At 41.9% G+C, this 15644-nt stretch overlaps 1 protein-coding gene across 6 annotated transcripts in view; it reads left to right on the plus strand.

The window, feature by feature from the left end:
* SHTN1 (shootin 1) overlaps positions 1 to 15644 on the plus strand; it is a 96035-nt gene that overhangs the window by 64949 nt on the left and 15442 nt on the right. For 2 of the 6 annotated variants that reach the window (XM_079136630.1, XM_079136628.1), the window contains exons 13-16: positions 1325 to 1434; positions 4368 to 4421; positions 9607 to 9733; positions 13790 to 13982. In XM_079136630.1, coding sequence (XP_078992756.1) covers positions 1325 to 1434; positions 4368 to 4421; positions 9607 to 9733; positions 13790 to 13982 — 484 coding nt within the window. Of the gene's footprint in view, positions 1 to 1324; positions 1435 to 4367; positions 4422 to 9606; positions 9734 to 13789; positions 13983 to 15644 lie in introns of those variants that run through there. The other 4 variants (XR_013763247.1, XM_079136632.1, XM_079136629.1 and 1 more) reach the window with 3 other exon arrangements.

The following is a 15644-nucleotide window of genomic DNA, read 5'->3' on the forward strand; positions in this document are numbered from 1 at the left end:
AGTTAGGAGTGCATCAGCAGCCTGCATGACACCGTGAGTGCACCAGAGAAGCTGTCACTGTGCTGCTGCAGAGGACGGGGAACCTCCCGGCCTCCCTCACTGCTCCCCTGGGCACTCAAGTAAGAGGAAGGGATCCCTAGGGGTAGCCTGAGGCCTTTCCAGAAGCACCAGCCAAGATTTAGGCCTCTGTAGCTCAAGGCCTAACATGAATCCCAATTAACTTGGGGGTACAGGTATGATCTCCTCTCTTTAGAAGCCAGCCTATGAAGGGTCATTTCCACTCAAATAGTAAAAATATTAATATCCAATTAAAGCCAAAACTTTAGAAGTCATCCATCAGTTAATCCTTGTCAAGTGCCTTCTGTCAGGCAATGTGGCATCTACTAAAGATGCTGACTGGAAGATCCTCATGAGATACCCAAATTCAATACATTGGCTGAGTTAAAGGGAGATGAACACAACTTCTAGAACCATATCAGTGGTAACAAGTGTTCCAAAGTTGTTCTTTGCTTTTGGCCAAGCTATTCTACAGGAGAGACAAATTCAGTTATTTAATCAATAGGTTTAAGCTTACCTCAGTTGCGTTCATCTGGTTGATATATAGCTCAACAGGTTTGTTTGTTTTGCAGCAAAATAATTGAAAGGTTAGATAATAGTTGAAAATTTTAATGACATTTAATTACCTAATCTCTATTATTGCTGGCTGTATGTTTTCTGTTAACATAAACAGCTTTAAAAGACTTGAAAAGGTTTGTTTAAATGTTTCCGTTCCATGTGATTCCTAAACAAAGGTGGCAGTTTAAAAATAGATTTTTGCCTCTGTGCTATCCATCTTTTGACTATGATTTCTTCCAACAAGAAAAACATCTCTTTGATCTCTTTTTCAAATAGGCTTTGGACTGATTTCTATGACATAGAATGTATTGTAAATTATAAAAAAAGTCTTTGAGGCAAAGTAGAATGATTATTTGGAAAGGGACAAAGTTGCATTTTAAAAATACCTAGAGATATCCAAGTTTATTCTTATGTTGATGAATGAACAAAATCTACTCTGACATAGGTGAGACGGTATTGACTTCCATGTTACAAATTTGATCTTAATTGGTATAACTCTTACTCTTCTGATCAGATCTTCCATATTAAGAATTTTTTTTTTAAAGAAAGTGTTCCTACCTGGTAACTGCTAACGTTAGTGAATTATTTGTTCTGCCACTGTCTGAAAATGACTGTGATTAATTACATAGTGCAATCTTAAGTCCCCGAAGATAGGAATTAGCTGTTTCCTTGTAACCTAAGATGGCTTACGTCTGTTTTCTTTGCACAGCGGAGGAAGTCACGGATCTGAAGAGGCAAGCAGTTGAGGAAATGATGGACAGAATTAAAAAGGGAGTCCACCTCAGACCCGTTAATCAGACAGCCAGACCGAAGGCGAAGGTACCGATGGCCTCCTCTCTTTTCCCTTGACCTTTCTTTTTTTGAATGTAAAAATTTGCAAGCTGATGAAAGCTACGTTGGGACCAGCTGTGGAGTTTTGGGTAAAGCCAGTGTGTCATGAAGGCTTTTGACTTCCATGTAAGCCTGTTTGGGGGACTTTTTGTCCCTTGGTGAACCTAATTGGTATAGAAAGCAAGCCATGTTATTGCAGGGTGCTCTTGTCCCCTCCAGAGAGACTTTGCTATGAACTGTCATGTCAGACGATTAACCACTGCCGTTTCCTTTCCTTCTTTGGCTCCTGGGCCTTTGACGGGAGTCTGGTGAGTGCTCTGTTCCGGCCACCAGGGGCCTTGCCTCCTGAGGCTCAGTTTTGGTGGGGGTGGCAGGACAGTGGTGGAGCAGAGCTAAGGCAGTAGAGAACTAAAGGAACCTAAAGGAACCAGGATGGGCTGCCTGTCTAACCTGCACCCCCCGCCCCCCGCCGTCTCCTGAAGCAGACGCAGCCAGTGCTGGGGGAATCTGCCAAGGCTCTGAGCCCAGTCAGTACTGCTCCCCTCCCCACGTGTGTCTGTCACATTGAAATAGGCCCAATTCTTGACTTTTTTTTGAAAAATGTTCTTTCTTTCCCGCTCTACTTAGGTGTGAACAGACAGGTTTCTTCCTTTCTCCAGACTTTGTGTTCTCCTCTCTTCACTGAAGGATGCCCCTCTTCACTTCCTGAGTCTCCCGGTGTGGTGACCAGTACTAATTCTGTGAACCGTCGAAGTGACCACAGGCAGGCAGCACACCCAGGCGAGGCAGGGGTGGCCGTGGCACGGCTGTGCACGGGAAGGCAATGAACGAGAGGGCAGGATTGTCAGCCCCAAGGGTGGAGGTGCACCTGGTGGGACCGAACTTCAGGCAGAGTAGGTCGGTCTGTGCCAGTGACCTGGAAGCCATTTACCAAGCAAAGGACAGAAAATAAACCTGAAGAGAAGCAGTGTAGAATGACCCCATGACGGGTGGAGGACTGGCGTCTGGTGAGTGGCGAGCCCTGTGGTCAGGTCGGAGCCCTGGCACTGCCACCAGCTTCCTGCACCTTTTCCCACACGAAATGGGGCCAGCACCTTCCCTGTCTGACTCATGAGTTGTTGTCAGGAGCAAATGAAATAAAGTATAAAAACACTTGAAAATGCAGGGTCTGAGAGCCACCTTGGAAAGAATACATTATGATGACTTTCATGTCACAACTATTATGGAAAGAATAAGCAAAACCAGACTATTCCTAGAGAAAAATGCAGTGTCATAAAGAAACAAAATTAGTTTAGAGAGAAACGTTGGAAGCTTCTTAAACCGTAAGCAATCAGTGTTCCGCACATACTTTTCATTTTCAGAATATCGCTTTGTGATCTTTCTTTCTTCCCATGACTCTTCCAGCAGTTACACATTGTTTAATGTCAGTTCAAAATCAGGAAAACGACTGAACAGGGATCAGTGGATACCTGGGTTATTCACTGGTGACCATCAAACTGTGTAGACATAGTGACCCACCCCCAGGTCGATTACCTTCAGAGCCCAGGGTCACTGTGGCCTGAGTATGGACTGCTGCCCCAGTACCATCGGCGCGTCTCTAAGGCATCCCTGTGTGAGGGGCTGCCAGGGGCTGCCTCTTCAGGGCCGCTCGGGGGTGGCCTGTATTCCTTGCGCAGAGCGTTGAGACGTTAGAGTGAGACGTGAGCAGCTTTCCTGCAGGAGTCCTGCTGCCTAGAACACTAATGTAATTGTGTGTTCTTGAAATCCCTTGACATTGCAGGTGGTGCTGGCATTTTGAAATTGGTGTCTTAGAGCTTTAGTCTGGCACTGCGGGCGTGTGTAGTTCACAGAGAATCCAGCCTATGGAATCCGAATGCCTCAGTCTGAATTTTTTTCTATTTTCATTTAAAAAAAAAATTGAAATGGGATCTTATTCTTTTATCACCTTTTGAGAAGAGAGGAATATGGATGTTATTAATTGCTTCCCATTTCTCAACTCTTCTAGGCATGGGAGGCTCCAGGGCCCCCACTGCTGTGTCTTGCCAAGCTTTCTCTTCTCAATTTTTTGTGAAAGGAAGTGGGGGCCAGGGGATCCAAGGCCTTTCCTGAGCTGCTTTGCATAAGGGCTCAGGCCAATTTGCCCTCCATTAAGTTAGCCGAGGAATCCAGAGACGGTTAGGTATTGTGGAGTAGGCAGATTTACCCAGAAGTTCTTTGAAATTATGTTGTTCTTTGAAATTATGTTCTTGGTGTGTCCAGAAGAGAACTGGACTTGGATTCTAAACGCCTGCCTCAAATCCTCCCTTTCCTCATGAGAGGGAGTAATTGGGCCTCTCAGAGGCTGCTTACTGCTGTGGCAGCCAGGCATGCTAATGTGAGCATGTTCTTCCAGTTCCTTCTCTCCTGACTCAGTCCTGCTGTGAGATTCATGAAACAAGACGTGCCAGTCCCCCGTAAGCTGCCTTCTCCTGGAGCTCCGGGAGCAGAGCTTAGCCCCTCGCAGGTTCCTGCTCTGCACTCTCTTCTCTTTCTTCCTTGCTTACTGGCAGAGGTCCAGCTGTGCATGTAGAGAACAGTTGATAGAAAAAATTCTGAGCATTTTGGAACCAAATCTTTAAAACCTGGTGTTTGCCAACTCTTTCCCATTTGTAATGATGACCGGGAGGTAACAAAATGATATTTAGAAGATGGTAACATGAGTCCTTTTGTTTTTAATATAACTTTTAAATTTTGGTTCAGTTCAAGCTTGGGAGCACTAACATGGCTTATAGCTTTTCCAAACCTTAAATGTAGGCCTAATTTAAAAATACACAGCTGTACATGTCAACAATGTAAGCTGTCAGCAGTATGCCATACAAAATATCTTTGGTAATTTTAAACTGAATAATTAGTAAATTTTTTTTTTCTTTTAAAAATTGCAGCCAGAATCTTCAAAAGGCTCTGAAAGTGCAGTGAATGAACTAAAAGGAATACTGGTAAGAATAGATACTGGTTTATTGTTGAGTTCATGGGGACAAGAAAGGAAAATATTGTCACCGTCTGTTTTTTAATGGTAATTATTTTGGTATATTTTCTTTCCATTTATAATTCGCCTCACTTCTTTTGACAGCTCACTCGATTGTACTTATGGATTCCTCTACCCATGTGCTAATAATGTGTCAAATGTCACTTTGCTCTTTCTATTCTGAAAGAGTGGTTACACTTCCACCAAAGTCATTGTTTCCTGTTCTTGCCCTCTAATCCTGGCATTGAGGCATGAAGGTCAAGTGTCTGGCCATATGTGGGGATCTGTATGTGTCTATGAATAACAGAACTATAATAGATGGGTAGCGCTTTACATGGAGAGCGCTTTCCCTTGAGACGTGAAAGTGGGATTCTTGACACCTACATGTAAACCTGAGCTCCCACCCAGATGTGTTCATCTCAGGGTCACAGTCTGCTTTTTTCTCACAGTCAAAACAATCATTTAATGAAAAATTGGAGGATACAGCAAGATTTCATTTCTGTATCCTAACTTCATTTTCTAAAGAGAATTTATATTTATCGGACAATGTACACAACATCCATCTCTAGTTCCATTTCTGCTTTCCAAAGTGGGAGCTTTTTCCAGTGGAGGAAATTGCTACCCTCTCCAAATGTCCCTTTCAGGGACAAACGCCTCACGTAGCAAGTGCTTCAGACACAGAGCTCTATTTTTCAGACCCTGTTGCAGTCCCAATCCCCCTTATTTTGCGCAGTGAGTCTGCAGATGTGGGGGCGGAGGTGTGGGACTGATACGCCCCTGTTTGTTGTTACTGTGCTAATTATGCATTGCATGCAGACATCACATAATGATGGCAAACAGAATTATTTTCATCAAGCATGTCTTCAAACAGTAGACTTAACACAGAACGGCTTAATTAATTTGCTTTAGTTTTAAGTAAGTGGGATTAGCCCTGAAGAGAGGTGTATCACCGGCTGACAGTGGTGGTCCACCTACAGAATCAAAGGGTTAGAACCAGTGAAAAAGGATGTGGTTATTATCAAATGGCTTCTCTGATCGGGATTTTGTTATCCGGTGTTTGGTGAAGGAGCACTGCCTAGGACAGCCCCTTTTGTTGTCTCTGCAGTAGGGTGCTAATTAATGTTGATGAAGATGTCCCCAGGAGCACTCTGAGGTGCTGGAGAGTTCTGATCCTCTCAATTTGTACAGAGGACATACCGCATTGGACTTTTAGGAATTTGGTTTATTTTTTAAATCAGACATTTATATGAGAAACATATGATAGCACTTGATTATTCAAGATGTCCTCTTCCCTGATCTGCTGGATGGTAACAAGTTTACTGGATCTCAGCATTACTTTCTTGGGGTTAGGGAGACAAAGACCAACCCTACCCTTGCCAGGCAAGTGCTGTACCACCAAGCTACACCCCCAGCTCCAACGTTATTCTTGAATATCATATTCCTTATGATTTTTTGCCACTCCAAGGAGAGAAATTTGAGAAATTATTTATGAATTACAAGAATTTTTAAATGTCATTTTTTGCAAGTTGGTCCCATCCTTCTTACCCTGGATCTACTATTAAATCACTCAACCTACTTGGCACTAATGCATCTCTAATAGTTATTATTTCGACAATATTATTTCTTTGCATTAAGTATCTTTTAAAAGTGGACCTCATGATCCTGTCTTGTCCTCTTGGCTAAACTGCAACTCTCCTGTGCCCCAGCAGAAGTTTCCTTTGAGGGATGGCAGACCCTTTGTAACTCCCAATCAGCTGGAATTAGGAAACTCTACATTCTTATGAGAGGCAGAAGCAGCCCCCAGCTCACCCTGCTTCTGGTGCTTCTTGCTGGGATTCAGACTTAGGATTATCAAAGGTAGTACCCAGTAAAGCACGTGGTGCCAGCATTACAGTCACAGCACGTAAGAAGCAAATGTGGAAAAACACCAAGAGCTCAGTTTCATCCTGGAGTGGAGAGCAAGCACCTGTGCCAGGAGACACTAGGAAATATGTGTTCAGTTCTCTTCCAGTGCTCAACCAGGAAGCAGCTCAGTAAAGGATATTTTGCAGTGGAATGTGACCCAGGGTCTAAGCCTTAGAGTTATGGTTTGCTGCTGAGTGAGTGTACGTAAAGAAACAAATCACTGATTTTGGGGGAGTTGGAAAACCCTACTCTATATTTCGAGTTGTAATTTCTCAAGCCAATTTTTCAAGTCTTAGTGTTGATGGAACTCATTATTCCAAACCTACTTCCAATTAATTTTTTAAAGCTGTATATTTTGTAGATAAAATGTGTATAGTTCTTCTCTCATAGTCACACAAGTTGTAAGGTTTAGGAATGGAACCTCCTAAGTCACCCCAATCATTTAAAAGCCACTCTAAGTGGATAATGATGATTTCTGAAGAATAAATCAATATAAATTAATCTAAATGTCTCAAATTCGGTTGACTCTAAACCAAAGAAACAAAAGCAACTTTAAACAAATTCTCTTCTGGGTGTTTTTCAAACATTTTCAGTTTTTCAAAGTACAGAGGAGTTGTTGAATGGTTAATTTTGCCACCTTATGATTGGATCAGTCAGTGTGATGAGCACTTAGCAAACTTGGACTCTAAGAGGGTTAAGTGATCCGGGTGGTGTGAAGTAGGAGCCCTCGTTTGGGAATTAACAGATCTTAAGTTCTCGTTCCAGCCTTGGACATGGCCCAGACCCTGTAGCTCACTGAGTTTGAATTCTCTTTGTAAAGTGAAGAATTGTATGTATCACATGGTTTCTGAGCCAGTTTCTCATTCTCAAATTCTGTGATCCTCGCAAAGATAGCCAAGATAATCTCCTATGCTTTATGAGCTCAGCTCTTCCTGTCCGCTGAGAGTTTAGAATCTTTGTCATCCATGATTGCCTGTATACTTAAAGTTTACTTTTGTATTTGCTTACTCAACCACATCAGGCAGTAAGTAGAGGAAGAAGTTTGGGGCTCAAAGGTTAGGGCATGGAAAATAGACTTCCTCCCTCTCAGGTGTGACAGGATAGCTCACTGTAGTCCGAAATTGGGGGGAATAATGCTGTTATCCAACATGAAAAATCTAGAGGATGTTGCGAAAGGTAAATTCATCAATAGAAAATCCCTGCACCTTTTCCTTGAATTAATTTCAGCCATTGGGAAAAATCACAGTGTCCTTGACATTCAAATGATGTAGTGATTTCATGAGTTTTTTCAGTAGTAATAACCATAAGTTTTTCAAACATCTGTTAGCAAATCATATAGATGGTAAGTGTTAAGCTTCATAAATACACCTGATATGGGGATAGCTGTTCCAGTACATTCTTTTCAAGTTTATCTGAAGTGGCTGTAGTTCTGTTTTGTCAGTGTCAATCATACCTCACTGTGTTTCTCTTCAACAACTTAATACTGACCTGCAATGTTAAATAAACCATGTCATTGTGTTTTTTAATTATAAAATAAGCTACTGTGCTATTATGCATGATGTGATTTTTCCTTTTTATGTATTTTGTGAGTTTTTTAAAAGATATTTTTTAGTTCTAAGTGGACACAATACCTTTATTTTATTTATTTATTTTTATGTGGTGCTGAGGATCGAACCCAGTGCCTCATATATGCTAGGCAAGTGCTATAATCACTGAGCTACAACCTCAACCCTATTTTGTGAATTTTTGTAGTAAGTGAAAAGCAAAAAGAGGTACTTCCAGAGAAACAAGTTTTATATTAAATGTGAGACTTATCTGATTGAAATAGGAGCCTTATCTAAGTGTTTCACACATGAGTTGTGAAGGTAGCTGACAGCAATATAATATAATCTCCTAATCTTATTAGTCCATTTCCCTCCAGTCAGCAGACTACTTTTCTATAACTTCAAGCAGGTAGTTGGGGGCAGGGGGCACTTTTCCTAACAAAAACAACATAATAACCTGTATCAATGTGAGATTTGTAACCATCTAATTTTACAAGGAGCTTTTTTTGTTTTATAGGCTGAAGAAGAAACACAGGTACCATTTTTAAACCAGTAGAATTCTTTAGAATATTCCAGAAATTGGCAGTGGGGCAGGAACAGGAGCGAGGCAAGACCTTAGTGAGTTCAGCTGTTACAGACGCTGGCGTGATTATTAGCCTGGGTGGACAAAAGCCCGCTCTAACTCAAACATGAAGTCTGGCAAGTCATACTGAGCTTGAGTTCCTTTATCCTCTGATCAGAAGACCATGGTTCTCCTGGCTCCTCCCTCCACCCCAAGCCTCTGGCATAGCTGAGCAGGACCATTTCAAAGAAATAGTGAACCTTTCTTCTGCAACCCTTGCAATGTTGTAGTGCTGAATCCTTAATACAGTGGAGAAGTACATCTCCCACATTCTCTGCAAACCCTTGACTGGAAATGGAAGTGGAAAGCATAGCTCTCCCTCTGTCGCCAGGGCAGGGAACCCCTTCAGGAGTCTTTGTCTTCTTGGAAGTCAGTGCCAATTTCAGCAGGGGCACAGCTGGATGCCTCTCTTATTTCTTCCAGTATCCTCTGGGCCCTGCACAATACATCCATTGTCACCTCTGTTAGGAACATGGAGTTAGATGCCTCCCTGTGTGATCTTAACTTTCTTCTTGCACACCTAAGTCAAGGTGTGTTCGGGGCAGCCCTTCTTCAGCTAGGCCACCTGGGAGAGCATGGCCTGCCTCCTTCGCAGCCACAACACCATTGTCGCCTGGTATGCAGTGAGAGACCCTCTCTCTGAAGAATCAGCCACACACGTTTTTAGTACCATAAGGATTTGGGCTCAGTAGCTCATGGCTGCTGTATTAAGATACCCTTCTAAGGTGAGTTTAATAAATCCATTCTCTTGTCCACGGTTGGATCCACACACATCAGAATCTTAAAAGTCATTGGGCCAAGGACCTTCCCACTGCTGAGCTTCACACTTAGCTCATCAAGAGGTGTTCTCATTCTGCTCTTCTGATGCAAAACTAGCATCTCCCTCATCAGCAGCATCGTCTTAAATGCTTGACACTCTGTGTTGTTGAGGATGTGCACATTTAAAATATATGTATAGCAAAATTTGTTTTGTTTCCTAAATTCCATTCAAGTTCCAGTAATGTTCTGTTGGTTTGATTTTTGTATTATTTTGTATATTGTATTAAGACATTAACCTTTTTGTTTTTGTTTTGTTTTCACTTTAGGGGACACTTAACAAATCCACTAGTTCAAGAAGCTTAAAATCCCTTGACCCTGAACACAGTGAAACTGAGACTGAGTTAGAAAGGATTTTGCGTCGCAGAAAGTTGACAGCAGAAGCAGATAGCAGTAGTAAGCCGTTTGAATTCTCCATAGTCCTTCTCTTTACCTCTGAAACCTCTTCCTTTAAGTCCCTTTTAGCATGAAATCATCTTTTAAAAATCAATGTTAAAAATGCTTATTTTTAATATGAGTGAGAAGTATTGGATGGGCAAAGGTATTTGTGGATATCTCCTCAGAACTTGCTTGTTTTTATTCATTGGTGTGTTTTTTTACTTATTCATTTGCAGGTAATCAGGCATTTATAATGTGAGATGCCCTGGCATTTGGGCAAGAATATAGCATTGAGTCCCAGCTGTGCAACCAGACTGCCTGAGTTTGAATCCCACCTCTGTCACATGCTTGCTGATTGTCCTCAGGTCTTAATTTCTTTATCTATAGCATGAGGACAATGAAAGCACTGTTTCTTGGCTTGTTCTCAGGGTTAAGGAAGTCAGTACATGAATGGTGCTAGCACTGTGCCTAGCACTGAGTAAGTACCTGACAATTGGTAGTTTTAGTAGTAATGACACATCAGTTGCAAATGCAGAGAAACTACCTTTTCTCTTCATGGCCATTTAGTTCATTCTCTGCCTGGGAACCCAAGTGGATGAAAAATTCCAGCTCTGTCCCAGACTAAAGGTGTAACATCTGAACAAGACCCAGGCTCAGTGTGTGTTCCAGTCATGTTAGCCACACATTGGGCCTCAAACTCTGTGCCAGAACTGACTTTGTAGGTCTTTGGTGGTTTTCATCCCCCTGGTCGTGGGAATTAGCAGAAACCTTTATGAAGTTTTCCCCCTTGTGGCCAGGTAAGCAGCTAGCTTTGAAAAAATGATGCTAAGTACAGATCACAGCCATAGCTGAATCTTCTAGGCTCAACTTGGTTGACTCTAAATAGTCCATTGTAACTTTTAAATTTGCAAAATACTGAGCCATGTTGACCAAATTTAAGTTGTGAGAATATAAAGGTGGATTTTGATGATCAGCTTCTCGGTTTTCTGTTCGTTTTGTTTTTGTAGCACTAAGGATTGACCCCAGGGGCACTCTACACTGAGTTACATCCTTAGCCTTTTATATTTTTATTTTCTTGAGACAGGGTCTCACTCAGTGGCCAAGACTGGCCTTGAACTTGCAGTCTTGCCTCAGCTGCCTCAGTTGCTTGGATTCCAGGTGTGTACCAACCAGCTTCAAGCACTAGTTTTTATGAAAGACTTCACTCACACAACTGAGTGAATTGATTCCTTGAATCAAAAGCTGCAGAATTCCAGCCATAAAAAGATGAAACCTCATATATGTGTGTGTGTGTGTGTGTGTGTGTGTGTGTGTGTGTGTGTGTGTATAATTTAGCTGTTCAGTCTGCAATTTGGTTTGCAAATTTGGTTAAAATCCTGCAAAGACTCTTCCTCTTATCCCCAAAATAACCACCTCTCAGGAAATTCAAAGGGGCGCATGGGACACTCTTTTCTTAGGTTGCTGTACAAGTGTTTGCACAGCCTCTGTATGAGTTGTTATTCATCTGGTGACGTGTGCCTGAGTCAGTCATTCCAGTATTTCCTGTCTGTGTTTTAGGATTTGGTGGATGACATTTTAGTGTGCTGTCATTTACATTTTGTGCTTTGCCATAGACTTTTGTGTTCCTCCAGGAATATTTTTTCATTCACAAATTTGATCAAACATGCAACTCTCACTTTGTTCAGATAATTTTTGGTGGAAGAAATGAGGAAGCACTTTCATTTTAGTCAGTATGGAAATAGGAATAATTCTAAGAGTGGAGAAAGGAACATATTTTAGAGGCAAGGTGAGGACCTTTCATTTTATATTATTATATTCCACCAGTGTCCAAATATTCAATGTATCATTTGAGGGAAGTTAGAAGTAAAGATAACAAATTCAATAGAACCATTAATACATGAATAGAGAAATAAGAACCATCATTGGCAAGGTGGAGATATACTGAGGGAGTGACTTGCAATTGAACAGAAATTTTCTTTGAGCTTCCTAGTAGCCAAGGAAAAAGGGAAAAAACAGACTGGCAAGCTCTCATCATCAAAAATGAGATCATACCATCGTTTTGGTGGCACATTTTCCTCGCATCAGTCTGGAAGCAGCATTTACCCCCAGAATCTTTTTCTAGACTGGACTGGCCAAGTGTCAAGTTCCAGGGGAGAGAATGAGGAAGCAGCTGAAAACAGGCAGAAGAATGGCAAGGGTCCGATGACAGAGCTGAGGTCCTGGATAGGTTTGTGCCTCAGGTACAAGGAAGTCTCTGACCTTGTTTGCTTCAGTGCACAAAATATTATGGCAAAGTAGATGGGAGGAAACTGTGGACAAAGGAAGCATCAAAAGGGAGGTGACCCAGACTCTGCAGAACTCAGATCCTGGGTTCGCGGTGTCACCCCGAGAGCTAGGCATGCACTGTCGTTTCTTTGTTTTTTTCTTCTGGTGCTGAATGATGTTCCCCTGCTTTCCTTAGCTGTGGGGCCTGCCAGACTGACAACTTAAAGATCAGCCAGTGCCTCCTAGAAAGCCCTGGGCAGCTTAAGCTTAAGTAATAATAATCTCAAACATCATGCATGTTTCTTTATTTCTTTTTGTATATAAGAAAAATAAGAGCTCTGGCTCAGCTCGTTACTCTCCCTGCTCTTTATTTGGCTTCAGCTGCAGAACAAGCAGCGGGGATGGTGTGTTCAGAAGCAGATCATGCCTTCCTGCAAGGGCAGGTCGTTTCACTGCTGTCCAGTGCTGACGTCATCAGTTGCCCGAAGGCAGAAGAGAGCTGGTCGGCAGCAAGTCCAGGATTCAGTTTCTTATGCATGTTTCCAGGAGCTACTCTCTTTGCCCTTCTCTCTTTACTCCCACATCCCCTGCAGCACGAGGCTTAACAGAGCTGGGAGGAAAAGGCTTTTTCAATCTGAATATTCAGTAGTGTCACCAACCGTCTGCCCAAATGGTACAGATGAAATAAGTAAGGACGTCACACACCAGTGCTTTGTGGTCTGGGGCTCTCTCCAGTCCAGAGGGTGTGTATCCCAGACAAATTTATAGTCAAATTTAAGAGTAACATTCCAGAGCTAAATATTAATAACCAGGATTAGCTAGCACTTCCGACTGTATCCACCAGAAGCTCCCATCTTGGGAGATGATCCAGCATTTCTTATGAATATGGAGACTCCCAAATTATGTCCACTTCTTAGTGTCGTGCCTTTCAAGGTTGCTGTCAAAATTTTAGAAATCATCATTAAGTTTTCATATCTGTGACTTATTTCGTAAATCTCTTTGTTTCAAAAGCATGCCTTCTGAAGTTTCAGGAAAGATATACCAGAAGTTTGCTCTAAGAAAAAACTACTTAGGACACAGTCTTTCTACAGAAAGACAGAAAAAAGCCAGGACAAGGTGTAGTTCACATGCCCAGGATTTTTAGATTGGTATGCCAGTAATTTCAGTAACAAGCCCTATTGTAGTTGTTAAATCCTGTCCCAAAGAACAGAAAAGTCAAAAAGGTAAACAGGCAAACCCTTTGCCACTTAATTTTCATAATCCTGTGTCTGTATTTTAAGAGGCAATAAATCCACTTACTTCTCATTCACATTAAAATGAAAATGTTCATAAAAGCTGTTTAATGCTCAAGAAGCCTTCATGAGCCTTTTAAAAAAAGAGCCTTTTGACATCGGTCCATTTTCTGTGTAAAACACAGAGCTGAGTTTTGGGAAGAATTAACTCTTGAGAGGCGAGGTGGTTCAGCAGGGCTGCCAGGAAGCCATACTCTGGGGGCAGAAAAGAGTTTCCGCAATTCCAGGGTCACTAAGGACTCTGGTCTGTGAGGGAACCGAGGGAACCAGGGCTGGGTTTTATGGTTTCCCAAAGCTCTGTGCACAATTCCTCAGCGTGTTCCTGGTAAGTCGGAAAGTGGCAGTGCCACCAACGCAGAGCTGATTTCCAGGGGGAGCATTTCAGCATGCTCTTGAAATTTTTAACAGACTTGTCCTTTTCACTCCTTGAGGGATTTTCACCTAATCTGTTTTTCAGTACCATATTAATAAGCATCACACAGAATGATTAAACTTGAGGTATGTGTTTGGTTTTAAGGTCCTACCGGGATATTAGCCACCTCAGAGTCCAAATCCATGCCAGTGTTGGGTTCTGTATCCAGTGTAACAAAAACAGCCTTGACCAAGAAAACTCTGGAGGCAGAATTCAACAGTCCGTCCCCCCTAACACCTGAGCCAGGTGAAGGGCCCCGTAAATTGGAAGGATGCACAAGTTCCAAGGTTACGTTTCAGTAAGTAATGATGCTCTTTACTAAGTAGTATGTAGAAAAATCTGTAATGACTAACGTGTGCTTCTTTGGTTTGTTTCTCTTCAGAGAAGTTTTGATTTGGCTAGGCAGTTCTCTTCCTCCTTCCTTTGATGAGCCAACTGCTGCTTCTAAGCTCCTCCCCCAGAGCTATCCTTCAGATCCAGAGCAAATACCATGTCTAAAGGGAATTCCTTCCCTAAACCAGTTTGGCAACAGGTTCATAAAGAATTGACCTGGCTGATACTTAATTCCACATCTGGAGACACCTAGACCTTCAAAGTTAAATGCTTAGTTCATCCCTCTTTAATGGTTCCTGAGCAGCCGAAGAAAGTGCTAGATCTTGCAGAGGCCACTTTGGAGCATTCATTTTGGAGCCTTATTTCCCGGTCCTCTGTGAAACATGCGCTTCCGTCCTGCTATATCCCGGAGATGAAAATGTCCTGTGTAAGGAGTCATGTACGCAGACTGTCTCCAAAGTGACACTTTGTCAGAGAGTTCTCGAGGAAGATCAATTTGTTTGATAACAATGGCAAGCTCTTTTTGAGATTAGTCTACACTTTTGCTTTAGTTCTCTTGCCAGGATGTCAGCTAGTTTGTCAGCTGAAGAAAAGGAAGAGGTGAGGCAAATCAGATCAGCCCAATATTGTAATCGCAGTTAATTAAACCTCTGATTTCCTGTTCTGTCAAGAGAGAAAGAGCCCCTTTTTTTGTAGCTTTAGCTGTCTTAGCTTAAAAGGTGAAACCTGGACAAATGAAGTTGAAATTCAATTTGAATCTATTTTTGCCAACTGGTATTTTCTTCCTCTCTCGCATTTCTCTCATTGGTGCTATTAACCCCCCCCCCTTTTTGGAATGAATGGCCTTCTTGCTGATTTACAGTTTTATCTAATTTCATTGTGTTTAAAAGCACATTTCCTCCTGCAGGCATGCATTTCCTTTCTTTTGACTGGGGTCATTTGCACGGTTCTAACAGAAAGATGATCTATATTCACTCTTCATCTTTCCTATTAAATTTGTTTAACACCTAATTTGACATCAACAATCTGGCTACATTTGAACCAATACCCAAACACAAAAGCAATTTAGCTGAGACAAGTTAGTTTCTGAGGAATGCTTCAGTGTGTGTGTATAGATTTTTTTTCCTTTACCATTTTACACAGATAATCTTAATCAGAAAATACTGCAACTCCTTCCTCCTTTTGTCTGCCTTTTATTCTCCAAAAGTAAGTGGAAATCACATTTCCAAGAAAGGAAATGAAATAATTGCAGGCCCAAGGTCTGCAAAATGTGCGTCGAATTGACAGTGAAAAGGATCCATGTGTTGACAGACACAGTTGTTAGATGCCATAAAGGCCGGTGTGCAGCTCAATTTATTTCTCATCTTGCTCGTTCAATGACTGCTTAAGGGACACATTTCAATTTAATTTATCCACTTAAAGCGCTAATACAAATACTGTGTGCTGCTGTATTAACTTTTAAACTTTGTAACCTAATGCTTGATTATTCAGTTCTTGACATTCTGTAGCTGAAATAACTACTGCCACCTATTTTCGTATTGACAGGCATTCAGCATATAAAGGTACCTTTCTGAAAACCCTGTTCCCCAAGTACAGCTAGACCAAAGGAATCAGAGAATTTTGTGTA

This window comes from Sciurus vulgaris (assembly GCF_902686455.1).
Source record: "Sciurus vulgaris genome assembly, chromosome: 4".
NCBI classification, from domain to species: domain Eukaryota; kingdom Metazoa; phylum Chordata; class Mammalia; order Rodentia; family Sciuridae; genus Sciurus; species Sciurus vulgaris.